Genomic DNA, 27,559 nt, shown 5'->3' on the forward strand with positions numbered 1-27,559 from the left:
TGTGGCCTACTGCTTCATGGCTGAACTGCTGTTGTTCCCACTCGCTTCCACTTTGAGTAGTGCACAAATTTCACAACTGGACTTGTTGCACAGGTGGCATCCTATCACAGTACCATGCTGGAATTCAGTGAGCTCCTGAAAGTGACCAATTCTTTCACAAATATTTGTAGAAGCAGTCTGCATGCTAGGTGCTTGGTTTTATACACCTGTGGCCATGGAAGTGATTGGAACACCTAAATTCAATGATTTGGATGGTTGAGTGAATACTTTTGGAAATATAGTGTATATTTTTGGATTGGAGGATTTGTTGGAACAGTATATAGACCTCAGGCTGTTCTCAGTGGAAACAGTTTATGGAAGAGTCACACAGTATTTTTATAAAACTAGTATTTGATTTGAGGTAAAGTGTTTCTTCAGTTTTATCTTAGTGGGTTTCAGTCTGTATTTGAAACTGATTTTGTGATAAAGGCTGAAGAGCTTACTTTTTAAAAGTTTGAGTTAAAAAAATTTTCCCATGAGCCTCAGGAAGTGGCCCACTGTGTGTTTACTGACTGTGAAACAAAACAAATCATCACTGTATGACAGATCTGTTTATCAGCATCAGCTGATACTTTATTCTTCTGTGAATCCATTTTATTAATTACTTATAAAGTTTGGGGTCATGGGTGGGAGCCTGTGCCAGCTGTCTTAGGGTGCGTGGCCAGTTACTCCTTCAAGAAGTCTGGACAGGCTGTAAAGGATCAGAGTTTCTGATTCCAAGGGTATTCCCCAACAGCTAAAGCAGAAATTAATCAAGCCGGTCGTGAGGAGACTCGCCTAGCTCTAAATGCCTCTTTTCACCTCCAGAAATGTCCCAATGTCCTCTGACGAAACACTGCCTGAATAGCAGGTCAAGTACAATTCATCAGCCACACCCATTACCAGCAGCTCTCCTGTGTTGTGGAAAAAGAAACTGAGAACTGAAACCAAACTGATTTTCTGAAATTTAATGAAAGAAACCTTTGGAAAGAGATCAATACAGCACCAACAGTTTTTGCATCATCACTGATACTGAAAAGGAAAGAATAACGTCTTTATACTCGTGTGGATACAAAGGAGGAATTTAAAAGTTGATTTAAATTGTTTTTCATTCATGAGAGACTATTGTTCAGTTAAGGAACAAATTTGGTGCGAGATATGTGTAGTACGTGTTGTACAGTAATGTATATATTTGGTGTATAAGTGTGTGGGGAGGGTTTATAAAAACTTAAAATAGTGTATAACTACTAAAATAATGTATAAGTATTAAAATAAATATATCATCCCTACTTCGCGGATTTTCACTTATCGCGGGTGGTCCTGGAATGTAACACCCGTGATAAGTGAGGGATTACGGTAATTACTTTAGCCCGCATTAAACTGCGTAGTATTTTCATGTAACCTTTGAATAACAATTATTACATTTTAGCTCACAGACACACTGTGGTCCAAACTGCAGTTTGTTGAGCTGTTTGAAACATTTCAAATCACCTGCCAATTACATACACTCTGTTTATGCTGCTCACCTTCTATAATGCTAGCAGAGCTCTAGTTACAGAGCTGATATCTCCATGCTGTCAGCATGGAGATATCAGAGACTGCCGCTTTTCCACTAGTACCTACTCAGCTCAGCTAGATTCAGCTTGGCTCAATTTTTAGGGTATTCCATTAGGCGCCAGCATAGACGTATGTCTATGGGCGCTAGTACCTTGTTCTTGTGGTTTTAATGGCGGTGGGCAAACCAGCTTATAGGTGCATTACCGCCACCCACTGGACTGGAGTGTGGACCAGGAGATGCTACCACATACTTTTTTAGTACCTACTCAGCCACGCTTCCAGGTGCGCCAAGTTGATCAAAAATGTGGCATCAACAGGCTGCATGCCACTGATTGGCCAGGCAGGGATGTCACTAGATGAGTCATGCAAGCGACTCCTTCACAAGAATCAAACCTGCCATTTTTGGAACCCACCAGCATGCTGATGTTTTTGTGCTCGGTGCCTGATGACAGAATTCATGGAAAAGAGACAAAATTGACCTCTGTACAGTATTAAGTATTAAACTGCCTTTCAGATTGATTACTCACTAACTGAAGATGTTCTGGTCCACTTTAACTCTGATTATACCTCTGGTAAATGTTAGCCTTAAATTTCTCCTTAATTACAACATGTCAGCGAATGCACCTAAAGAAATGGTTCGTTTTGATTAAGTTTGCCATGAGGAACACAACATTTCAGTGTCTTAAACAACTTCCCCCAAAATGACAGCTGAACATTTCCTTAGCTGATATTGGTTAAAGTTAACTCTGGCTTTACCTCCACAATGCTGGCTCAGGGCTTCACTGCTGCTAATAGTATCAATACTGTTAAGGTAACTTACCTTACCATAGTGACATAAGTAGTTGTTGCAAGGTTGACACAAAACTGGAGTAAACCCAGAGGCAGGATGATGTACCATCGTGTAGTAATGTTGTTTATCACACAGAGAGGGCAGAAAAGGTGCTAACCTCTGAGTGTAACTGCTCAGTCATGGCTCAGTCTGAAGCTGCTGATTGGATACTGTCTGTGTGATGCATGCGCGTACCTCTCAGTTTCATTTTATATTAGCAGGTTAATCTGTAATAAGCTGAATATTTTGGGACCACTCACGAGGTGCATGAAAAGAAAATCTGTATGATGAAATCTAAATCCAGTTATTCGGTTTACAGTTGAGACACAGTTGATACACACAGATTTAAAAACAATACAATGTTTTGCATTTCCTTTTCTGAAAAAACAAACAAAAAACTGAAACTATTATTTGAAATAGTTCCTGATTAAATTTCAGTCAACCTGGGAAATACATTTAAATGTAAAATTCAGCAATATGTATAATTCAAATACATCCTTTTTGATTTTATGGTCTGTTACTGTTGCCATTTCACAGTTTTCCACTGTCAGTTTTTACGTACTTTTTTACAGTGTGCATTAAAACAAGCTCCTCTGTGTCACAGGCAAACTGGCCAAACTCCAATACAAACACTAACATGCAAATTCTACAGGGATCCATTGTGCTTCATAACTCACGCCAACACTCGAACCACTACCCAAACCAGCAGTCAGAAGTAATCAATGAAGTCACTCGCCCTAAATAAAGCAAGCCTCGACACATGCTTCATAAAATACTTCCTCGATATCGCGACACAAGCTCTGAAGCTTCAGCACAGCAGTCTCATCACTACTTTGCCACATTCAGTACTTTTCCTGTACCAACCCCTGCCTCAACACTGACTTCCTGCACTTCCTCTTTTCATCATACACACAAATCAGTACAGTTTATTTTCCTAACATCATACTCTCTCATTCATTACATTGATTAGATTTACACTTAATACGTAATAATTATATTTGATGAGAATTATGCATGATTAACTATTAGCAAAATCACATATAGATATACTTTGTTACAGCATTTTGTATTACTCGAATATAAGAAGGCTGGATGTTAAATCCTCTGTTTTTTAACCACTCTTGCTGAGATCAGTCTTGACACACACGACTACTGTTACACCATACATACGTCCTATTTTCCACTGTTATTCTGTACATAATGACCATATATATATATACATCGGTCCCACATCCTCACTAATCATGGCAGCACAGAAACAAGCTCTAAGCACAAGATCAACAGAGGCTGTGCAGAGATGTCCCCAAGCCAATCCAACAGGTAACAGCAGGGTGCAAGATGCTAGCAGGCAGGGCATGCATGGAATGCCATAACCAAGTGGCTGGCATAGTATACAGGAACATCTGTGCCGAGTATGGCCTGGAAGTCCTGAGGTCAAAATGGGACATGCCCCCAAGGGTTGTCGACAATGACCGAGAAAAGCTCCTGTGTGACTTCCAGATACAGACAGACAAACAAACACGTGATGGCTAGCCACCTGGACATTGTAGTGGTGGTCAAACAAAGGGAAAAAGCCATAGTGATAGATGTTGCAATACCAAGTGATGGCAACATCAAGAAAAAGGAACACGAGAAGCTTTACAAATACCAAGGGCTCAGAGAAGAGCTAGAGAGGATCTGGACTGTGGTAATGGGAACACTCGGGGCGGTGACCCCAAACTGGGAGAATGGTTCTAGCAGATTCCAGAAAAGACATCCGAGATCTCTGTCCAGAAGAGCGCAGTCCTGGGAACAGCTAGGATACTGAGCAGGACCCTCTAGCTCCCAGACCTCTGGTAGAGGACCCGAACTTGGAGAACAGAGACTGCCTGCAAAGTGAAATGCAGCCAGAGTTGTGTTCTTGTTGTATTTCTGGATTATAAAATTAATGTACTTTAAATTTAATACTTGTGATCTCCTCATTTTGCCTCTTTGGCCCCTAAGTCAAGCTCACATGTATAATTCAACTAACTGGCTTTTATTGATTTTTTATGTTTGTATTACAGGCGTTTCATAAAAATCTGCCTGACATGTTTCTTGTGTCATTTCTGTGTCAAAGGAAGGAAGCAGAGAGAAGAAGTTAAAAACTCTTTGTTTTCATCACAGTTGTTGGTGTGTCGTAGCTGCTGCTTCACTCTTTCTCTTTACAGGAAGTTGTAGAAGTTTTCAGACGTGTCGCTGCTGGATGTGAGGATGGGACCCACTTTGCTCTGTGAGCTGGGCCTATTCTGTGAGTACATCACTGACTTCTATAGTTTGATTCATACTGACTGATAAACATGTTTCAGTGAGAAGAACAGAGTATCAGTCATTTGGAGCATTTCAGTTCATTTGAACAGAGGACTCTCATGTTTGTTATCAACATGGTTGTTTGTAGCCTGGATTAGATTTTAGTGCACTGACTCAGATTAGAGTGGAGCTGCTTTAGTTTATCTAAGAAAGGTTTGTTTCTTCATCTGTGATCATTTGATGCATTTTACATCTTAATCTAAAATGCAGCCAATCACAGCAGCCACTGCTAAAAGCCCAAGTGTTTTATTTCTGCCATCTTTGAGTGTGTCTTTAGTTTGATGATGTCTGAAGTTTCTGCCTTTATTGTAGTGCTCTGTACGCTCCTCTGCACTGGACACGCTCAAGGTGACTGAACACTTTCACTTTTTCATTTCTTTCTTTTTATTTATTAATAAAGATTCATCTCAGCCTGCTGCATCAATCTTATTATTTTTTACATATATGAACATACAGTATAAACACAGATGTTGCCTCCTATAGTGCATAAAAGTGTGTTAGATTGTTAATGCTGTGGTTGTGTTGGATTCTAGATGCTGGGCTAACTATTGAACCCAACTGGTCCAGTTTTTTCATTGGAGAGTTTGTTACCTTCATGTGTGACATGAATGAAGGAGCAGACACTGACTGGGAATACAAACTCAACAAGGATGGTCAAGAATTCATCCCCTACAACACAAAAAAAGACTACAGATTACCAATAACATCTATTAATTACAGTGGTGAATATCAGTGTTCTGGTCACAGGAAGAACTCATCTAACACAAAGAGCAGTAACACTGTCTCTGTAACTGTATCAGGTAAGTCCTCAGCGACCAACAGCATAAATTTATGATCTCTGTTCAAATACTCATCTGAATGATAAAATACAGAGTACATTTAATTAATGTTGTCATAGAAACTTGTAACTTTAACCAGGACGTCTGTATTTTACCTGTTACTTTACTCACAGTGTACACAGCACTAAAATACTCACAGACTCTGTGATCATCATTACTACATGTGTGTGTTTTAACCCCTTAACTGGCAGCAAAAAAATCACCTGAGAAAAACTACATAACACCCTCTGGTTATTATTGGCTCTGAACAACCCATTTCATAGCCTATTAACTGGCTGCGTCTGGTCCGCCGGCCGAATGAAGTGCATTTATATGGCAGGCTAGACCCGCCCATTTTGACTGACACCTCATTCGGCCAATCATGTTAAGAAATGGGTTTCCCAGAGCCAATAATACTCAGAGGGCGTCACGTAGCTTTGTCAGGTGATTTGGTGCAGCCAGTTACATGATTGGCCGAATGACGTGTCAATAAAAATGGGAGGGTCTAGCCTGCCATATAAAAGGGACTACAAACGGCCCGTCACCGGGCCCTTGCCAGTTAAGGGGCTACTGTGAAACAGCAACTGTGGAAAAAAAAAAAAAAAAAAAAAAAAAGCAGAAAAATCAGAAATTAAAAAAGAAAATTTAAGGTGACTGACGATTGTGTTATCTAAACCAAAAAGCAGACCCATCATTGTGTGTCCTTCAGTGAACTGTATCAGTTTACATAAGTGTGACTTCTTCAGGTCAGAGAATGGACAAACAGTTAAACTGAGTTCATTTACAGATGGTTGGTGTCACCATGTTGAGAGAGACACCAGCAAGAATTCAAAGTGCAGAAAACAACCAACCAACCAACCAAACATAAACAAATACAAAAAAACTGATGATGAATTTTGTAGATTTTACAGCAAGTCCGAATCTGCATTAGATTAAAACATACAGTACTTTAAAATGCATCTTTGTAATGTTATTTTTATGTCTGTGTAATGAATCACATGTATCTATTTTTCCTTCTTTGTCATAACGGCAGGTAAACCCAGGGCCACACTGACACCAGGAACAACAATCATACCAGTAGGGGGCAGTGTGACACTGACCTGCTCTGTGGGGAGATCTGCTAAGTGGAAATATGAGTGGTTCAGACGCACCCAAAACAACACTGAAGTTCAAATCAGAAGAGATGATCAACAGAACAGAGTTTTCAGAGTATCTCAAGGAGGAATCTACCGCTGCAGAGGAAGAAGAGGAAACCCAGTTTACTACACTGATAAAACTGATGAAGTCAGCATTGAGATAACCTGTGAGTTCAGTAATTTAGTTTGAACCATTCACTCATGATTAGCAAACATACAATATTATGTTTTCTCTGTTGATTTCATGTTTCTGTTTGTATCTCAACTGTTAAGTTTCCAATAAAGTTGCTGTAAAACAACAACACAACTGGACTCAGATATTCAGGGGTGAGATGATCACTCTGACATGTGAGGTGGAGGAAGGAGGAGAACCCACCGAGTGGGAGTATCAGTGGAAAGTTCCCTGGCGAATCACACAGTGGACACACTTTAATCTCTGGAGATTCAGAGTTTCTGAGTCCAGCAGAGGAGACTACACGTGTAAGAGTCGACTCAGAGATGACTCATATTCTTCAACAGAGTGGAGTGAAGCCTTCACACTGTCAGCATCAAGTAAGTCATGTTTGTTGTGATCTACATTTTACAAATGTCACAATGGTCAGCACAAGAGGAATGAAATGGTCTAAAAAGCATGTTACATTTTTAGTCAGAGAGCTGCAGCTGATAGCAGCTCATTGTGGACAGTTTGTCAGACACTTTGTGTCATGAATATTCAGCTGGTGTAGGGAGGGCAAAGATTTTTTCCTCTCCATCACCTGAGTGCAATAATTAAATGAATAAATAAACAGAAAAAAAATTGTAACTAGGCAGACAGATTTGGTTTGATTCCAGATTATTACTGTAAGCAGAAGCTGAGGTCATTTCTATGGGAAGATAATCATAGTGGACAGAACATGTGGGTTGTACCTGCCAATCATTGGTGAATTACATGGAGCAGGTATTAGGCTGGACACTGCCTCTGCACAGGTTCACAGCTGAGCCTGTATGGTGCCGATGTACTCACGTAATAAAACAGTAATGAGGCTTGTAGGAAGTCAAAGAGAGGTGACCAGGCCAATTTTATTTATATAGTGCCAAATCACAACAAACAGTCACCTCAAGGTGCTTTATATTGTAGGTAAAGACCCTACAATAATTAATTACAGTCAAAACAACCCCCTATGAGCAAGCACTTGGAGACAGTGAGAAGGAAAAACTCCTTAAGGATGGAGATGGATTTGTTTTGCAAAGAGATGTAGTCTATAAGTAATCATTTAGGGTGTAGTGTGTGTGTGTGTGTGTGTGTGTGTGTGTGTGTGCTACAAGGGTTAGTATCATGTTTTCCATGTTCAGCTGGATCACTGTGGAATGAGGCAGCCTAGAATGAAGGATACTGACATTTTTCCAACAGTGTTTAAATGATGTACAGAGCCAAGTGATGTCAACATAGTGTCTTGTGTACATTGCATGAACATATTGGACACATTTCTTGTGTGAAATAAACATTTTACATTGCCAATTTGTTTGTTTTGCCCACCAAGGTGAGCTGTGTGAAGCTTTTTTGGTCATGATGTTTTTATCTTTTATTTAAGTTTGTATCAGGAGTGCTGGATAAATTGATGGGTTTATTTTATTAATGGGATGAACAGTGACGTGTGAGGTTTTGATATTAGTGTGGATATTTTGGAGCTTTTTTCTCTAATAAGGAAAGATGTTGCTCATAATGTAGGAAGATGACTGTTGCCTAACTAAAGCAAACTGTTGCAATTAACAAATAATCTAATCACATCATAATACTTAATGAAGGTGAGAAATTAAAACATACTATTACTTTTTTCAAATTTCCCTGTGGAGCTGCAGTAAGAAGTATTTGCCGGATTTCTTAGTTTTTTGCATATTTGTCCAACTTTCAGATCATCATACTCATTTTAATACTGGATAACCCCAGTAAATGCAATGTTCCATTTTTAAATGATGATTTCCTTTATTAATGGAAAAATTTTATCCAAACCTGCCTGACCTAATAAGTGGTTGTCCCACCGCTGGCAGGTGGCAAGTGTTTGTGATAACTGTCAATGAGTCGTTCACATCAGCGTGGAGGAATTTTAACCGATTCTTCTTTGACGAATTGTTTTAACTGGAGGGTTTTCCAGCATGAACGGCCTGTTTAAGGTCAGGCCAGAGCATCTCAATCAGATTTCAGTCCAGACTTTGATGAGGCTGCTCTAAAATCTACATTTTGGTTTTTGAGCCACTTAGAGCTGGTGTTGCTGGTGTGTTTGGATCACTACCCTACTGCATAACCCAAGTGCTCTTGAGCTTCAGGGCATGACCTGATGAATGGACATTCTCCTTCAGGATTTTCTGGTAGAGAGCAGAATTCATGGTTCTATCATTCAGGTCCAGAAGCAGCAAAGCATCCCCAGACCATCACACCACCACCGCCATGTTTAACTGTTGCTTGCTCTCCTTGGAACTCTCCCATGGATGCCATTTTTGCCCGGTCTCTTTCTTATTGTTGAATCATGAACTCTGACCTTAACTGAGCCAAGTAAGGCCTACAGTTCTTTAGATGTTGTTCTGGGTTCTTTTGTGATGTCCTGGATGAGTTGTCGATGTGCTCTTGGAGTAATTTTGGTAGGAAGGTTCACCGCTGTTCCAAGTTTTCTCCATGTGTGGATAATGGCTCTCACTGTGGTTCACTGGAGTCCCAAAGCCTCAGAAATGGTTTTGTAACCCTTTCCAGACTGACAGATGTCACTGACTTTGTTTTTCAGCTGTTTCTTTAGATTGTGGCATGATGTGTTGCTCTTTGAGAGCTTTTAGCCTACTTTGTCAGACAGCATCCATTTAAGTGATTTCTTGATTCAGCAGGTTTGGGTGTGGCTAGTGAAACTGAACTCAGCAGTCCAAAAAATATACTACAATGAAATGGAGCACCTCTCTCCCTCCCTTCCAAAACCACCTAAAACAAACAAACAAACAAACAAACAAACAAACAAACAAACAAACAAACAAACAAACAAACAAACAAACAAACAAACAAACATTGTTCTCCATCTACATTAATGATGTAGTCAAAGGTGCTGGCAGTTCCCAAATCCATCTTTATGCTGATGACACCATCCTATACTCAACTGGACCTTCACTACATTCTGCTGCATCTACACTTCATCTCAGCCTCACCTCTGTAGAGCAGTCCTTTCACAACCTCTATCTGCGCCTTAACACCAGTAAAACCAAATGCATCATCTTTGGTCGAAAAAATGAGGCCTCCAATCCCCCCAAGATCAGCTGTGCCAATGGCACAGCTTTGGAGTACGTTAAATCTTACTAGGCATCTGGCTGGATTCATCTCTGTCCTTCACCACACACATCAACAATCTGCAGACAAAAGTCAAAGCCAGATTAGGTTTCCTCTTCCGCAATAAAGCCTCCTTCACTCATGCTGCCAAGCACGCTCTTGTCAAGATGACAATACTCCCAATTCTGAACTATGGCGACATTATCTACAAAATGGCATCAAGCACTGCTCTCAGAAAACTGGACACTCTTCATCACTCAGCCATCCGCTTTGCCACTAATGCGTCTTTCCACACTCATCACTGTGACCTCTACAAACTGGTGGGCTGGCCCTCTCTTCATACCTGAGGCTCCATCACTGGTTTCACTTCATCTATAAGAAAATCCTGGGCAAGACACCACCTTATCTGCCATCTCTTCTTCATGTAGCCTATATTAATTATCGCACAAGGTCGAGTGAATACATCAAGCTCACCATTCCCAATACCCCTACTGCTTTTGCCTGCAACTCCTTTCGCTTTGCAGCAGCAAATGACTGGAACACTTTACAAAGCTCCCTCAAACTTGCAACTTTAACATCTCTTACTACTTTCAACCATAAAATTCAACAGATTATAGTTGACTTTTGCTCATGCTGACCACCCCAGGTCACACTAATTTACATACCCACATACACTTTCTCCTATATATATTCATACATGCGGACAATCACACACACACACACACACATGTTAATGTCCCCTCTCTCCCTTTACGCTAACTCATCAGTTCTTCTTCTCATTCCTGTTTTTATCCAGTTGTCATCATTTACATGCAGGCTCCATGTTAATCTCTGATTTATTGATTGATTGATTGATTGCTTTTGGTATGTTTATATGTTTATATTTATGTGTATTTATGTGTAATGGACCTGATTCAATTGGGGCCTCTTGGCCAGGTCATGTTTGTAAATGAGAACTAGTTCTCAAACATTTTACCTGGTAAAATAAAGGTTTAAAAACAAACCAACCAACAAACAAACAAACCTTACACTGACAGGATAAAGTGCATTACAGGCCTGTATAAGAGGAGAAAATGGGTGAAAGTGAATGACAGTATCAACGCTGTTTGGACTCTTCTACCATGTTGTGGTTATAATAAATGGATGCACTCATACCATTTCAGTTTGGTCTGTGTTGTTGTTGGAAACTGAAGAAGAGGTAAAATGAAGACAGACACACATTAAAAGAGAACCAACAAACATAGAAAAACATTTAATTGATTTACTTGAAAATTCAGGAAACATGAAAAAAGAAGTCTCCTTAATGTATAAAAAATTAATGATGGACGAGGCAAATGACACTCAGCATATTAAACAACAATGGGAGAAGGAATTGAATATCACATTAGAGGAGGAATTATGGGAGGACATTTGCACTGGCTGCCACAAAGGAATTGTCAGTACTGGAAAGAATTTGATTGGAAGTGTAAAGTAAGATTTTTTTCAAACTCCACTCAAAAGCTTTCTCTCAAAGAGCAGTGTAAGTGATAAATGTTGGAGGGGTTGTGGCCAAGTAGGCGATCAGACCCACATATTCTGGGACTGTCCTCAGATACAGTGGTGTGAAAAAGTGTTTGCCCCCTGCCTCATTTCCTGTTTTTTTGCATGTTTGTCACACTTAAGTGTTTCGGAACATCAAACCAATTTAAACAATAGTCGAGGACAACACAAGTAAACACAAAATGCAAGTTGTAAATGAAGGTGTTTATTAGTAAAGGTGAAAAAAAATCCAAACCATCATGGCCCTGTGTGAAAAAGTGATTGCCCCCCCTTGTTAAAACATACCATAACTGTGGTTTTTCACCACATTTCAATTTCCCTAGCCACACCTAGGCCTGATTATTGCCACACCTGTTCCCAATCAAGACATCACTTAAATAGGAGCTGCCTGACACAGTAAGGTCCACCAGAAGATCCTTGAAAGCTACACATCATGCCGAGATCCAAAGAAATTCAGGAGCAATTGAGAAAGAAAGTAATTGAGATCTATCAGTCTGGAAAGTGTTATAAAGCCATTTCCAAAGCTTTGGGAATCCAGTGAACCACAGTGAGAGCCATTATCCACAAATGGCGAAGACATGGAGCCGTGGTGAACCTTCCCAGGAGTGGCCGGCCGCCCAAAATTACCCCAAGGGCGCAGCGACGACTCATCCAAGAGGTCACAAAAGACCCCACAACAACGTCCAAAGAACTGCAGGCCTCACTTGCCTCAGTTAAGGTCAGCGTTCATGCCTCCACCATCAGAAAAAGACTGAGCAAAAATGGCCTGCATGGCAGAGTTCCAAGAAGAAAACCACTGCTGAGCAAAAAGAACATTAAAGGTCGTCTCAATTTTTCCAAAACGCATCTTGATGATCCCCAAGACTTTTGGGACAACATTCTGTGGACCGATGAGACAAAAGTGGAACTCTTTGGAAGGTGTGTGTCCCATTACATCTGGCGTAAAAGGAACACTGCATTTCAGAAAAAGAACATTATACCAACAGTAAAATACGGTGGTGGTAGTGTGATGGTCTGGGGCTGTTTTGCTGCGTCAGGACCTGGAAGACTTGCTGTGATAAATGGAACTATGAATTCTGCTGTCTACCAAGAGATCCTGAGGGAGAATGTCAGACCATCTGTTCGTGTACTCAAGCTTAAATGTACTTGGGTTCTGCAGCAGGACAATGATCCTAAACACACCAGCAAGTCCACCACTGAATGGCTGAAGAAAAACAAAATGAAGACTTTGGAGTGGCCTAGCCAAAGTCCTGACCTGAATCCTATTGAGATGTTGTGGTATGACCTTAAAAAGGCCGTTCATGCTCGAAAACCCTCTAATGTAACTGAATTAGGACAATTCTGCAAAGATGAGTGGGCCAAAATTCCTCCAGAATGCTGTAAAAGCCTCATTGCAAGTTATCGCAGACGCTTGGTTGCAGTTGTTGCTGCTAAGGGTGACCCAACCAGTTATTAGGTTTAGGGGGCAATCACTTTTTCACACAGGGCCATGATGGTTTGGATTTTTTTTCACCTTTACTAATAAACACCTTCATTTACAACTTGCATTTTGTGTTTACTTGTGTTGTCCTTGACTATTGTTTAAATTGGTTTGATGTTCCGAAACACTTAAGTGTGACAAACATGCAAAAAAACAGGAAATGAGGCAGGGGGCAAACACTTTTTCACACCACTGTACAACCTTTTTGGAAAAATGTTAAAGAGGTACTGGAGAGAATACTAAAATTAAACATCCCTTTTGACCCTGTAATTTTCATACTTGATGTGTTCTCTGATCACCTCACACATGACCAAAGAACTCTGCTACATATCCTTCTAATGACAGCCAGGAAGATGATTACAATGAACTGGATGAAGCCCGACCCACCAAATATGCATCACTGGACACAGAAAATTAAGCATGTATATATAATGGAAAGACTAACTGCCCAACTACAATTGAAAGCTCAGAGCTTTGAAAGACTGTGGAAGCCTATTGTGACTTTTCTTAATTAAGGTGCATATTTCTCTGACCTGCCTCTCTGTCTGTTGTGTTGGGGTACCTGTCCTACCTTACCCTGTATGATGGTAAATGGAAATTTGGGATTCAGTGTACAGATAATGATGTGAAGCCCCAATTTCAGTCTCAGGATAAAAATGTTTGTATGTAAATTGCCTATGTTTGGTTGGCAATAAAGTTAAAAAAAAAAAAAAATGAAGACAGACAACATCAGGGCAGTGTGATCCTGACCTGTGTGTGAGGTATAATAAACATTTTCCTTCCTGTCTAAACTCAACAGCAGATCAACCAAAGGCCCAAATAACTTCTGATATACAAGACAGTCCAGTAGGAGACAATGTGACCCTGAGCTGCTCAGTGAACCAGTCATCTGGATGGAAATACTACTGGTACAGAGATGAGAAAGCTTCTGAGCCTCTGACCACACAAGATGCTGTTTTCCCTTCAGATGGACAAATCAGAGTCTCACAGGAAGGACTCTACAGGTGCAGAGGAGGAAGAGGAGACCCGGTTTATTACACAAAGTACAGTGATCCACTCAGCATTGATAAAAACAGTGAGTTTTCCATCAGTGAGTGCTCTAGGAATACAACATTTAGAAAAAGAAAGCCGTGCGCAGTCCTGAAAGCTCTTTAGTTCCCGTTGTGATGATCATTGGAGTCATTTCTGGAATCATATTGAAACAGTCTTCAACAAACTGGAGTGATTATTTTAATTTGACAGTGTTCAATATGAGCTTTGTATAACATTTAGAACAGAAGTAGAATCTAGTTCTAGTCTGGTTCCTTATCTGCTGCGTCATTACGACACACTGGCTGCAGAGAAATGGTATCATGCTTGTGATCTTTAACATTTTAAAGCTGTAATTTTAGAGGCTTCATTAGCTCAGTGCATACTTTACAGGGTAAATACAAAGTGTTAAAATAGCAGCATTTTTCTTTCTCTGTAGACCTGACCTGAACCTTCTGACACTATGTTTCTTGTCGGTAACAGTTCATGTTTCTCTTTTCCAACAGCTGTGGCTGTTTCTGAAAGCTCTTTACTTCCTGTTGTGGTGATCATTGGACTCATTTCTGGAATCATATTTATTTTCCTTCTGCTCTTGTTGTATTGCTGCAGAAAGTCAAAAGGTGAGACTTTTTGTAATTCTGATATTAAATGTTTTACTCTTTAAATACAATATACAGTCTTGAGCCATCCCTCACTTCTTTTCATTTTGCTAGGAAATTTACAAATAGATGCAGTGGTTTATTGAAACATGCAAACATAAATGGAAATACAGAATATGGGGCAAAAACAGAGTCTGTATGATTCTAGCAAGCTTGAAAGTCAATATTTGCTGTGTCCACCTTTACTCTTCAGCACAGCCGGAACTCTCCGAGGCAGCTTTCTTGTCTTTTCATTAAGCAGTCTTCAGGAATAGTTCTCCAGGCTTCTTGAAGGACATTCAAAGCTCTCCTTTGGATGTTGGCTGCTTTTTCTTCTGATGATCACACACTGTTTCAATAATGTTGAGTTCCGGGCTCTGAGGAGGTCAATCCATGACTGATAGTATTCCACTGTGTGCTTTTTATCCAGGTATGCTTTTACTGCATTGACATGTGTTTGGGATCATTTTCATGTTGAAATCAGATGTTTTCCTGATGGTGAAACATGGTGGATCAAAATTCGATGGCACTTTTCTGAGTTCATAATTCCATCAATTTTGCCAAGATCTCTCTGAAGGGCAGATCTCAGGTCCTGTTTCAGGTGTTTGGTGCATTTAAAGAAATGAGGGGTGGGTCAAAACTTTTGCACAGCAGTGCATTTAAACATGTGGTCCTAAAGTGGAAACAAGAATGTAAAATCCATAACCAAGTAAATGAAATGTTTTGTTTTACATGTTTAATAAAGGTTCTGCTGAGGACCAGGGGGTCGGTCAGCATGAGACTCAGCAGCAAGTGTACTCCTCTCTTCTTCATGGTTAGTCTTACGTCTGCTGCAGCTTTGACACTGTAGAATCAAACAAAGCTGAGACAATAACAACAATTAATACAAATGTGACTGGTAAGAATACTTGTGTTTAAATTAGTATCACAGACATGAGGTGACTGATTTTCTCTGACCTGCAGGTGATCTTTGTGTCTATGAGACAATCAGAGGCTCTGAAAACACTGAAAATGGTAAAGTATAAACTTTAATTAATATAATATTGTGGAAGCTGTGTGATCATAAAGTAACTGTATTTATCATTAAAATCAATAACATTATTATTTCTGCTGGATCCGAAGATGATTACACCAATGTCTCATCTGCAATTCAGCTCAAAGTCATTAACAAGATGAGTGAGTGCCCAAAATGAGAGCTATTAAATATGACAAAAAATACATTCATAATTATGGTCACTAATAATAACAGAGGATGATTATTTCAAAATATTTTCATTTGATCACTTTAACAGGGGAACGTGGTGACTCAGAGGAGAGCTCTGACTACTATAATCTGAATCCAAATTCAGCATGAGGTATAAAATCTTTACAGCGGCTCTTTGGCTGTTTTATCTTCATCTGTTTAAATGAACTTAATAATTCAAATCACTTTGAGCGAGAAGGAGAATATTTTTGATTAAAAGCAGTGATCCTGACAGCCTGAGCACCGCTCAGTGTGTTTGGCTTGTTTCAGTTCTATTAGATAATAATTGTGATTTACTGCAGATCTGTTTCAGGCTGAGAGTACGTTTGACAGCTGATCAGTGTTCTTCATGAATCCACTGAAACAGAGTGTTCATTTAATGTGCTCATTTTTAAAGCAGCAAGCTGACTGCATCTTTGCTCCATTTATGTTATTGATAGGTAGGAAGAGGATGTGCTAGAAAGATGAGCTCAGAGCAGCAATTAAAAATAATTTTACTGTTTTTTTTTAAGATACAGTGGGTATGGAAAGTATTCAGACCCCTTTAAATTTTTAACTCTCTGTTTCATTGCAGCCATTTGCTAAAATCAAAAAAGTTCATTTTATTTCTCATTAATGTGCACTCAGCACCCCATCTTGACAGCAAAAAAAAAAAGAAATGTAGAAATTTTTGCAAATTTATTAAAAAAGAAAAACTGAAATATCACATGGTCATAAGTATTCAGACCCTTTGCTGTGACACTCATATTTAACTCACATGCTGTCCATTTCTTCTGATCCTCCTTGAGATGGTTCTACTCCTTCATTGGAGTTCAGCTGTGTTTAATTAAACTGATTGGACTTGATTAGCAAAGGCACACACCTGTCTGTATAAGACCTCACAGCTCACAGTGCACGTCAGAGCAAATGAGAATCATGAGGTTGAAGGAACTGCCCAAGGAGCTCAGAGACCGAATTGTGGCAAGGCACAGATCTGGCCAAGGTTACAAAAGAATTTCTGCAGCACTCAAGGTTCCTAAGAGCACAGTGGCCTCCATAATCCCTAAATGGAAGAAGTTTGGGACGACCAGAACTCTTCCTAGACCTGGCCGTCCAGCCAAACTGAGCAATCATGGGAGAAGAACCTTGGTGAGAGAGGTAAAAAAGAACCCAGAGATCACTGTGGCTGAGCTCCAGAGATGGAGCAGGGAGATGGGAGAAAGTTCCACAAAGTCAGCTATCATTGCAGCCCTCCACCAGTTGGGGCTTTATGGCACAGTGGCTCGACGGAAGCCTCTCCTCAGTGCAAGACATATGAAAGCCTGCATAGAGTTTGCCAAAAAACACATGAAGGACTCCCAGACTATGAGAAATAAGATTCTCTGGTCTGATGAGATAAATACTGAACTTTTTGGTGTTAATTCTAAGCAGTATGTGGGGAGAAAACCACGCACTGCTCATCACCTGCCCAGTACAATCCCAACAGTGAAACATGGTGGTGGCAGCATCATGCTATGGGGGTGTTTTTCAGCTGCAGGGACAGGATGACTGGTTGCAATTGAAGGAAAGATGAATGCGGCCAAGTACAGAGATATCCTGGAAGAAAACCTCTTCCAGAGTGCTCAGGACCTCAGACTGGGCCAAAGGTTCACCTTCCAACAATACAATGACCCTAAGCACACAGCTAAAATAACAAAGGAGTGACTTCAGAACAACTCTGTGAAGAATGGCAGAGGATCCCCAGATCCAGGTGTGAAAAACTTGTTCCATCATTCCCAAGAAGACTCATGGCTGTAGTAACTCAAAAGGGTGCTTCTACTCAATGCTGAGCAAAGGGTCTGAATACTTATGACCATGTGATACTTCAGTTTTTCTTTTTTAATAAATTTGCAAAAATTTCTACATTTCTTTTTTTTTTTTTCGTCAAGATGTGGTGCTGAGTGCACATTAATGAGAAATAAAATGAACTTTTTTGATTTTAGCAAATGGCTGCAATGAAACAAAGAGTGAAAAATTTAAAGGGGTCTGAATACTTTCCATACCCACTGTATGTGGATGAAAACCTGTTTTTGCAAATTTCCTTACTCAAGATTTTTATTGTTTTTTTTAATTATTGTTTTTATATTTTTCTCATTGGGTTCCCTAAAATAAAATCAAGAAATCACACACATCATGTAGTCTAGAAAGTCCAATAGCACCTCATATAATCCTCATATGTCTCCAGTACCATGAGTCTGTTTTCCAGCTGTTTATTATGATTTTGTTTCAGGTCCATTAAAATCAGTTCACCATCAATGAAACAAGAGACGTGACTGAAGACAACAACATGTTCTGTTGAGGAGACAATACGGGGGACGAGTTTCACAAACCATGAAGAAAGATGGGGATTGAGTATCAGTAGGATTAGTGTTTGTAATGAACCACTGCAGTATTAATAACAAGCACACTATAAAGTTTGTTTTTTTTTAGCATGTATTGTGCTATCACATCACAGCTTAACAACAACATTAAAAAAAAATTTTTCTGCTGTTTTTTTTCCATGTAAAATCTTAAATAAAGATATCAGTAGAAATATTTTGATCATTCAGACATTATTAAATCATCTTTATAAGTGAGGCAACTTCATAACATCCATGCAGCGAGCAGACAGAAAGACATGATGTGTAGTATCTCATACTGTGGCTTTAAATTCAGCTTTTGAAGTGTTACACGAGGGTAACAATCAACATTTTTACTGTATATATATGATGTTCTCCATGGCAAAAAGGGTGATATGATACACACTGTATGGATTCAAATGTATAAATTAATATATTTCATGTGTTTTCCTTTTGTGTGTGTGTTTGACTATTGTAAGTCGGCCAAATGTCTTAAAAACTAAAGTGACTTGACTTTTTCTTTTATTTTAAATGTCATTTTTGTCATCAACACTTTTCTCTCGGTCCACTTCCACTTGGGCATGCTCTAAACACTTGGAAGTACATTTGATGTGGAGGAGTAGCAGCTGAGCCCCTACCCAATGACTATTGATGTAGTCAAGACCACCTAGCCCGAGACCGAGACAAGACCAAGACCAGAGTGTATTGAGACTGAGACAAGACCAAGACTTTTAGGGTCCAAGACCAGTCGAGACCAAGACCGAGGGAGGGCGAGACCGAGACAAGACCAAGACCAGTGCCTGACGGTACATGACCCAATAAAATGTGAAACATAATCAAATCACTTCTCAAATTGATCTGAAAGATTCACATTCCCATAAAATCATCCTGATATTAAACACTCACAGCTCAAATAAATATAAACCATCTTTATTTAATACTCCTGGGTGACTTCCATCATTTATCACAGAATGTAAAACAATTATTCATAGTTCATCACAATAGTCTTAACTTTTCTCTGCCTTTCATAAACAATACATAAAGTTGTGTTGTTTTTTTAAACCAACAATCTTTGTAAAATGGGTGCGTTTTCAAAACCACATAGCTAAATGTGTAAAACTGAAAAAATGGCAAACACTCATCGACAGTAAGAACTAAAGCCTTTAATCTTATACAGATTAAAGCTGCAGGATGTAACTTTATAAAAAATCTGTTTTTTACATATTTGTTAAAACTGTCACCATGTCACGACACCATGTCTATGTATGAGACCGATAATGTTCGAAAAAAAAAGGAGCTCCTCCACCTCCTCCCTGAACCGCTCCCAGTCAAAAACAACCAATCAGAGCCAGGAGGAGGATCTTAGCACTGTCAATCACTCCTCATGTATGCTGCTCAATGTAGTTGTGTGCGATACTTCAAGATTTGGTATCGATCCTATGCCAAGTAAACCACAGGGCCATTATCACCGATACTGATATCAATACTTTTAATAATTATGAAGAATTTCCATGAAGTTTAACTGGTTTGAGATTTTTTTTTCCTTTGGATCATTAATTAGTTAAAACCCAGGACAGAATTGGGCAAAGTTTATATGTAAGTAGAAAATATTTTATCAAAATAAAAGTTATTGTTCTGAAACAATAGAATAAAACAATTTCCCCATACATTGATGTCTGGATTTTTTTTTTTCATAAATTGAGTGTACAAAATCATCACTCAAGAACAAATGCAAACTTTTTTTCCAGGTAGATCGTTCAGAAAGTATTATAAAAAAATTTAATAAAAAAAGTCCCTTCATTCACTAATTTTCTACAAATTTAAATTTAAATTTGATTTAAATGTTTCATAGCAAAATCCTTTTTTTTTTCCCAAATAAAATATGTTATGCGTCACATGACAGTATAAAAACACACTGTGGGGAGGGGAGGAGCAAAGTGCTCTGTGCTGTGACAGGAGCGACACTTAGGGGCTCGACACACGGGGAGCGACGTCGCTCGCTCTCCATTCATTTCCTATGGAGCTTGTGCGATGAGGCGACAATCGCTTGCCCTCCTCCAGCTAAGCGACCGGCGACATTCGTGCATGTGAAATTCGAGCTCGTACACGTAGACGTGCACACGCGACCAGGCGACGCGACACAACAAAGTTGGAAAATGTTCTACTTTTATCGCTGTCGCGTGGCACTAAACCAATCAGCAAGAGTTTCATTGACTGACCAATGAGCGAAGAGTATGCTACACACTGCAGTCTGCAACCACTTTCAGCAGGAAGGAAAGCATCGTTTTAGCTGTGTTTGACTTTCCTATATTATATGACACTTCACACAGTGATTATCGAGTTAAACATAAAAGGCAGCCATATGAGAACGTGTTGGTGCAAGACTAACGTTAAACAGACCGATAGAGAGGACTTTTGTGCTAATATAGGATGAACGCGAGGTTGTCTTTTTCTTTTGTAGAGGAGACTTAACAGCAAGATTTCTGTCAGTTCCAATAAAATCTTCAGACTCCTCATCTTTATTGCCGTGTCTGACACGGACTGCTTTGAAAATGTCTAAATCCCTCCAGTTCATAACCAATCACATTTCTTGGAGACGAGTGACGTAAGAGCGCGATTCGCAAAGCTGCCGTCGCTATCGCGTCCCGTGTGTTCGGTTTCACCCCAGTGGCGATGCGACCCATTCGTCGCTGTCGTTTGTCGCTGCCCGTGTGTCGAGCCCATTAGACAGTCAGCTCGCATCTTTGATGAAACTGCAGCACTGCATACAGGAGAGAAACTGAAGCCAAAGTATCGATCTCATTACACTGATATTGATCAATACCAATACCAACGCTGGCATCCATATTATCGATATCAGGATCGATCTGCCCACCACTAGCTCAATGTACTAATGGCGGAGAAACAACTTACTTCTCTGCTGTTACCAGTGGTGGTGGCCATGGTAACTTCAGGGTTCTAGCAAGAAATATTTCTCACCTAAGCGCTAACGCTAATGCTAATTAGTAAGCTAATGCTAACCGCTAAATGCCACTCCCACTTGTTAATTGAGTGATGGGACCTAAGATGTAACTGGAAAGCAGTAATCAGTTTTTTTGGACGTGTAGTTACATTTCTTGAGGTGCATGTCAGGTTTGAGTTATGCACAAAGGATCAATGCAGAACTCTAAATCAGGCCTTATTAGATCGATAGAATGATCATTTTTTGCATATAATCCAGAAAAGTTACATTTATATATCAAGCAGTTAATGTGTCCCAGAGTGCCGTTTCCTTCCACTGTGTTTGCAGAAATCACATAAAAAAACATAAACAAAAACATAATCCAGATTCCTCAGCTGCTAAAAGCATTTCCTACATTTGAATATCAGCCACCATGTTGTGAGCATAAACTATCACGTTTTTAATGCAACAATAGGAAGTGACATCATCTTGCTGGGAAACTGTAGTATTTTATTCTGAAGGCCTCTCATAGCTCTACTGGTGCTGAAAACTAATGTTTGACTATGGTTTTCTGAATACAAGTAGGGCTGCAACTATCAATTATTTTAGTAATCAAGTATTCAATTGATTACTCTGTCAATTAATCAAGTAATTGGATAAGAAATAATTTTTCATTTTAACAATTCATCTGCATATTTTAATTCTGTACTGCAGATGTTTCTCTGTGTGAAACAAACAGGGTGGATGGAGCAGCTACAAAGTTCTCTGTTCTTCATGTTGCTGATCAGGTGGTTGATAAAAACATTTTGACGGATCCCCTCTGTACTGAAGGGGGTGGGGGTGTGGGGGTGTGGGGGGCACCGAACGATTGTTAGTGCTAATGGCAGCCCCCCTTTCCCCAGTACACTGTGGTTATAGGTCTGTTCTGGTGGCTACAGCTGAGGTAAAGAAAAAACAGCTGACATCCTCTGCACAACACACGCGCACATTCAAACATGCGCACTCACAGCACAGAGAAGTGGGGGCGTGGAAAAACATCTCAGCGATCCACTCGTGTTAAAGGGTCCTTTTTTGTTTTTTTGTTTTTGTTTTTGTTTTCAAATGGCGGAAATCTGTTACAGCGATGGAGAACTAATGTGGAGGAAACGCTCCGCTTACACGGAGACACCTGAGCTGCAGAGTTGAAACCAAACATCAAAGCAACAAATTTGTGTCGAGGATTTTTTAATAATCGAATTGCGTTACTCCAAGAATCGTTGCAGCCCTAAAACTTGCATTAAATTTTCAGTTTGTGTATCTAAATACATGAAGGTTGGTATTTACCTTTCATGCTGGGATTTTTTTGTTGAATCGGAAGCCCGAAATTTTCCTTTGATCTTCATTTTCCCTCTTACTTCTCTTCGTGTTCATGCCGGATGTTATTTCGATTTATGCAGCACACGCATGACCCTAGTGCACCCAACGTGCACATTGTGAATGAAACTGTCCGTGCTCTGTGGTAGATTGCAAACTGCGGTGAAATGATACAGGCGTAAGCAGCGATAATAGCAGCGACCTAGCCGGGGCGGAGTCTGTGAGGTGCGCTCCTTTGAGAGGCAGAGGAGTGCCAAACTTTGTTGGATTTGAATCAGTACGTTTTGCATCCAATAAAAGCAAAGATGTTAACAAATAAATGGACAGTATTCTGGCAATTAGTGATATTTCCAAGAGCTGTGGTCTTGACTGGTCTTGAAATAAATCCAGAGTCCGCAATGTCCGAGTCCATGACAAGACCGAGACCATCAAAAAGCGGTCTCGAGACCAAGACCGATCTCGAGTACTACAACACTAGTGGATAGTAGATTAATCGAATGAAAGACCAGAAGCATCTATCAGGTCTTGTGTCAGGTCTTTGCTGGCTTTTTTTATTTTTATTTTAATTTTTTCTAAAGTTCTTGACTTTCAGATACCGTTCATCTTCTGTAGACAGCTTTCTTTGGCCTAACACTTCTTTTGTCCTCCACGTGTCCAGTTTTCTCAGTGTTTTTTATATACTAGGTTTTTGGCAAACAGCTCTTGGGAAACACCTTGCTGGTGCAAAAATACAATTCTGTATTATTATATTGAACAAACATCCCCAAAGGATACAATTAAAAACTGTTTCTTTGCTAAGTTGTCGTTTGTCTTTTGTTGAATTTTCAAATTGGTCACTATTTTCCAAGATGGCTGCCAGTTCCAACATGGTAAACAGCCACCGGATCAAGTTTTAGTTTAATTTTTAACACTTTTCCAGAGTGCTCACCACCTGATTTGTTAACAAAAAAAATGTTACATTTAAACTTAAAAACAAACAAACAACACACAATGGTACAACTGCAAGAAAATATTTATTAAGATGGCAGCACGTGATGGTGGTTAATATCATCTGAGAAACACTCAGTGCCGGAGAGTGGTTACATTTGTACTTAGTGGCTGTAGCAGGTAGCCATAAAAATGAATAAACAAACAAGTGTAACTGGAAGCCAAGCAGCAAAGCTGGATTCTCCACCATTTTTCTACTTCTTTCTAACATATATTCTTTTTCCTCTTCTTCTATCAGCCCCATGAGTGTACAGTTTAAATAATGACATTTTGACACACCGATGTGGGGATAAACTGCAGTTCACTCAAACCTCTGTCTCTTTGTTGGGCTGCAGTTTAGACTCTATATAAAGACACGCACCAGGAAACAAGAAGGACAAATATAGCATTCATACGACTGTTTGCCAGCTCTGCTCTCCAGATATCAGACTGACAGTGCTTTGTGTGGTCAGCCAAAAGAGCTGCAAAATCTGCATTTACTCTAATTGTCTCAGTGGAAACAGTTCATAGAAGAGTCGCAGTGTTTTATGAAGCTGATATTTGATTCGAGTAAAAGTGTTTCTTCAGTTTTATCTCAGTGGGTTTCAGCCTGTATTGGAAACTAAATGGTTATCAACAGCTTCCATTTTAAAATCTGATTGAAAAAGATTTCCATGAGCCACAGGAAAGTGACCCACCGTGTGCTTACTGAGAGTGCAACAAACGAAAAAATAAAAAGCACACATAAGAAACTACAGCTGACATAATCCAGCAGTTCCAGTAACAGAGGTGAGCTGAGAGAGGAGGCAGGACCCTTTTCATGCTGACTTCTGTTCAGAACATCATTTCTGTTTTTCCTGAGCTAGCTCACTTCCTGTGGGTGACCAAACCACAATTTCATGTTAAAGGAGTCTGCAGTGATGTAATGGGATGCTTTACATTAGTGAAGCTCACTTTTCTCAGTTAAAAAGTATTTTTAGTTACAGATTTAACTGTTGTGTGCGAGAGTCTGTGGATTACCGACAGCCGCTGTGAACATTTACCATCAGTGAGTTATGACATCTATTTATCGCCACCAGCTGATACTTTATTTTTCTATGAATCATTTGATTCATTTCTGATAAAGCTTCAGGCTACAGGTGGACTGGGAGCTATGCCAGCTGAGTGAGCAGACAAAGGAAGCCAAATATCCGTCTCTGTTTCTGTAGGACTTCAGTGAAACTCTTGAACTCTTTATTTTTAATTCTTCTAATGCAGTTTTTCCAGTATTTGAAATACTTTCAAGAAAACTGCATTTCAAAGCTTTTGTCTGCCTTGAATTTTAATACGTCACAAACCTTAACTACACCCAACAAAGAAAATGAGTTCAAATAATAGTAAACTAACTTACTAACTTATAACCTTATTACTTGGTGTTAGCTCAATATTTGTTAGTGATTTGCAGACTGACTAAGAAACTTCAGGAAAACAGTAAAATAAAAAGTTTCCATAAATTTCCACATTCTCCACCTCCCAGAGTGTTCAAATTACCAAATAACCACAGCAAAGAATCTGCTGGGGACCCACTCCAAAACCCCACTGGCACAAAAAAAAGTTTATGAAACACAAACATTCATTAGCTTCTAAGTCATGGATGAAAAGACTATAAAAGGCTGGAGGTCGGATTACCACACAGGTTAGCTGACTCTGTGGCAAAGAGAGGAGGCTTGAACTGAACCTGAAATGTAAGTGAGATCACAGATGACGAGCATCAGAAAGACAGGCTGCAGCTTCGCCCTGCAGAGGAGGACCCAGACTACCCGCCTCATGGAAAAAAGAGCAAGAAAGTGTGCCGCACACAGCTAGCAACACCTAGATCTCTCACAGTGAGAAGACACGTTTGATGCAACTAGTGCTTTATGAATCTTGTTGTGTTTCTGTATTACAGGCCTTTCATAAAATCTGCCTGACATGTTTCTGCAGCAGCAGGATAAACGTGTCACGCATGCTGTGGACAGACCTTCTCAGTTGTGTCATTTCTATGTAAAAGGAAGGAAGCAGTGAGAAAAGAAGGAGAAGGAAAAAACACCTCTTTTTTTGATCACAGTTGTTGGTGTGTCATAGCTGCTGCTTCACTCTTTCTCTTTACAGCAAGTTGTAGAAGTTTTCAGACGTGTCGCTGCTGGATGTGAGGATGGGACCCACTTTGCTCTGTGAGCTGGGCCTATTCTGTGAGTACATCACTGACTTCTATAGTTTGATTCATACTGACTGATAAACATGTTTCAGTGAGAAGAACAGAGTATCAGTCATTTGGAGCATTTCAGTTCATTTGAACAGAGGACTCTCATGTTTGTTATCAACATGGTTGTTTGTAGCCTGGATTAGATTTTAGTGCACTGACTCAGATTAGAGTGGAGCTGCTTTAGTTTATCTAAGAAAGGTTTGTTTCTGCATCTGTGATCATTTGATGCATTTTACATCTTAATCTAAAATGCAGCCAATCACAGCAGCCACTGCTAAAAGCCCAAGTGTTTTATTTCTGCCATATTTGAGTGTGTCTTTAGTTTGATGATGTCTGAAGTTTCTGCCTTTATTGTATTGCTCTGTACGCTCCTCTGCACTGGACACGCTCAAGGTGACTGAACACTTTCACTTTTTCATTTCTTTCTTTTTATTTATTAATAAAGATTCATCTCAGCCTGCTGCATCAATCTTATTATTTTTACATATATGAACATACAGTATAAACACAGATGTTGCCTCCTATGGTGCGTAAAAGTGTGTTAGATTGTTTTTCATTTCTTTTTTTATTAACAAAGATTCATATCAGCCTGCTGCATCACTCTTAAGCATGTTTAATATATTCATCATTTTACAAACACAGAAACACATATGTTGTCTTGTGTGGTTCATAAATGTGTGTTAGATTGCTAATTCTGTGGTTGTGTTGGATTCTAGATGCTAAGCTAACTATTGAACCCAAGTGGTCCAGTTTTTTCATCGAAGAATATATTACCTTCATGTGTAACATGAAGGTAGGAGCCAGCACCATCTGGGAATACAAAATGGACAAGGATGGTCAAGAATTCATCCCCTACAACATACACAAAGACTACACATTTCTAATTACATCTACTAATTACACTGGTAAATATAAGTGCTTTGGTCGCAGGAAGAGGTCACGTTATGAAAGGAGCAGTAACACTGTCTCTGTAACTGTATCAGGTAAGTCCTCAGTGAGCAATAGCATAAATTTATGATCGCTGAGTACATTTAATTAATGTTGACATGGAAACTTTTTTCTGATGTTGTGAAACTTGAAACTTTAACCAGGACGTCTGTATTTTACCTGTTACTTTGCTCACAGTGTACACAGCACAAAAAATACTCACAGACTCTGTGATCATCATTACTACATGTGTGTGTTTTAATGTAAAACAACAACTGTGGATAAAATTACATCTAACAAGAAAAAAGAAACATCAAAGTTTAATAAAAACCAGACAGAGCCCTCATTGTGTGTCCCATCAGTGAACTCAGTCAGTTTACATTAAGTGTGATTTCTTCAGGCCAGAGAATGGACAAACAAATTGACAAACAGTTACACTGAGTTTATTTACAGATCTACAACTACAAGTGTGGCTCTGTCATCAAGTTGAAACACAACACATAAAACATAAAGTAATTTAAGTATCATTTTTTTCTATGTCTATGTAATAAATAACATGTATCTCTTTTTCCTTCTTTGTCTTAACTGCAGATAAACCCAGGGCCACACTGACTGCAGAAATAACAATCATACCAGTAGGGGGCAGTGTGATACTGACCTGCTCTGTGGGGAGCTCTGCTAAGTGGAAATATGAGTGGTTCAGACGCACTCAAAACACTAATGAGGTTCAAATCAGAAAAGATGATCAACCAAACAAAGTTATCAGAGTATCTCAAGGAGGAATCTACAGCTGCAGAGGAAGAAGAGGAAACCCAGTTTACTACACTGACATAAGTGATGAAGTCAGCATTGAGATAACCTGTGAGTTCAGTAATTTAGTTTGAAACGTTCAC

General features: G+C 39.5%; 1 protein-coding gene across 1 annotated transcript in view; it reads left to right on the plus strand.

Moving 5' to 3' along the window:
- The first annotated feature begins 5,016 nt into the window (after positions 1–5,016).
- The window catches only part of LOC115797025 (Fc receptor-like protein 5), a 28,922-nt gene continuing 6,379 nt past the window's right edge, over positions 5,017–27,559 (plus strand). Inside the window, exons 1-5 of the mRNA XM_030753507.1 lie at positions 5,017–5,080; positions 5,266–5,532; positions 6,584–6,853; positions 6,960–7,238; positions 27,258–27,527. Coding sequence (XP_030609367.1) covers positions 5,017–5,080; positions 5,266–5,532; positions 6,584–6,853; positions 6,960–7,238; positions 27,258–27,527 — 1,150 coding nt within the window. The remainder of the gene's footprint in view (positions 5,081–5,265; positions 5,533–6,583; positions 6,854–6,959; positions 7,239–27,257; positions 27,528–27,559) is intronic.

This window comes from Archocentrus centrarchus, chromosome 18, assembly GCF_007364275.1.
Source record: "Archocentrus centrarchus isolate MPI-CPG fArcCen1 chromosome 18, fArcCen1, whole genome shotgun sequence".
NCBI lineage: Eukaryota > Metazoa > Chordata > Actinopteri > Cichliformes > Cichlidae > Archocentrus > Archocentrus centrarchus.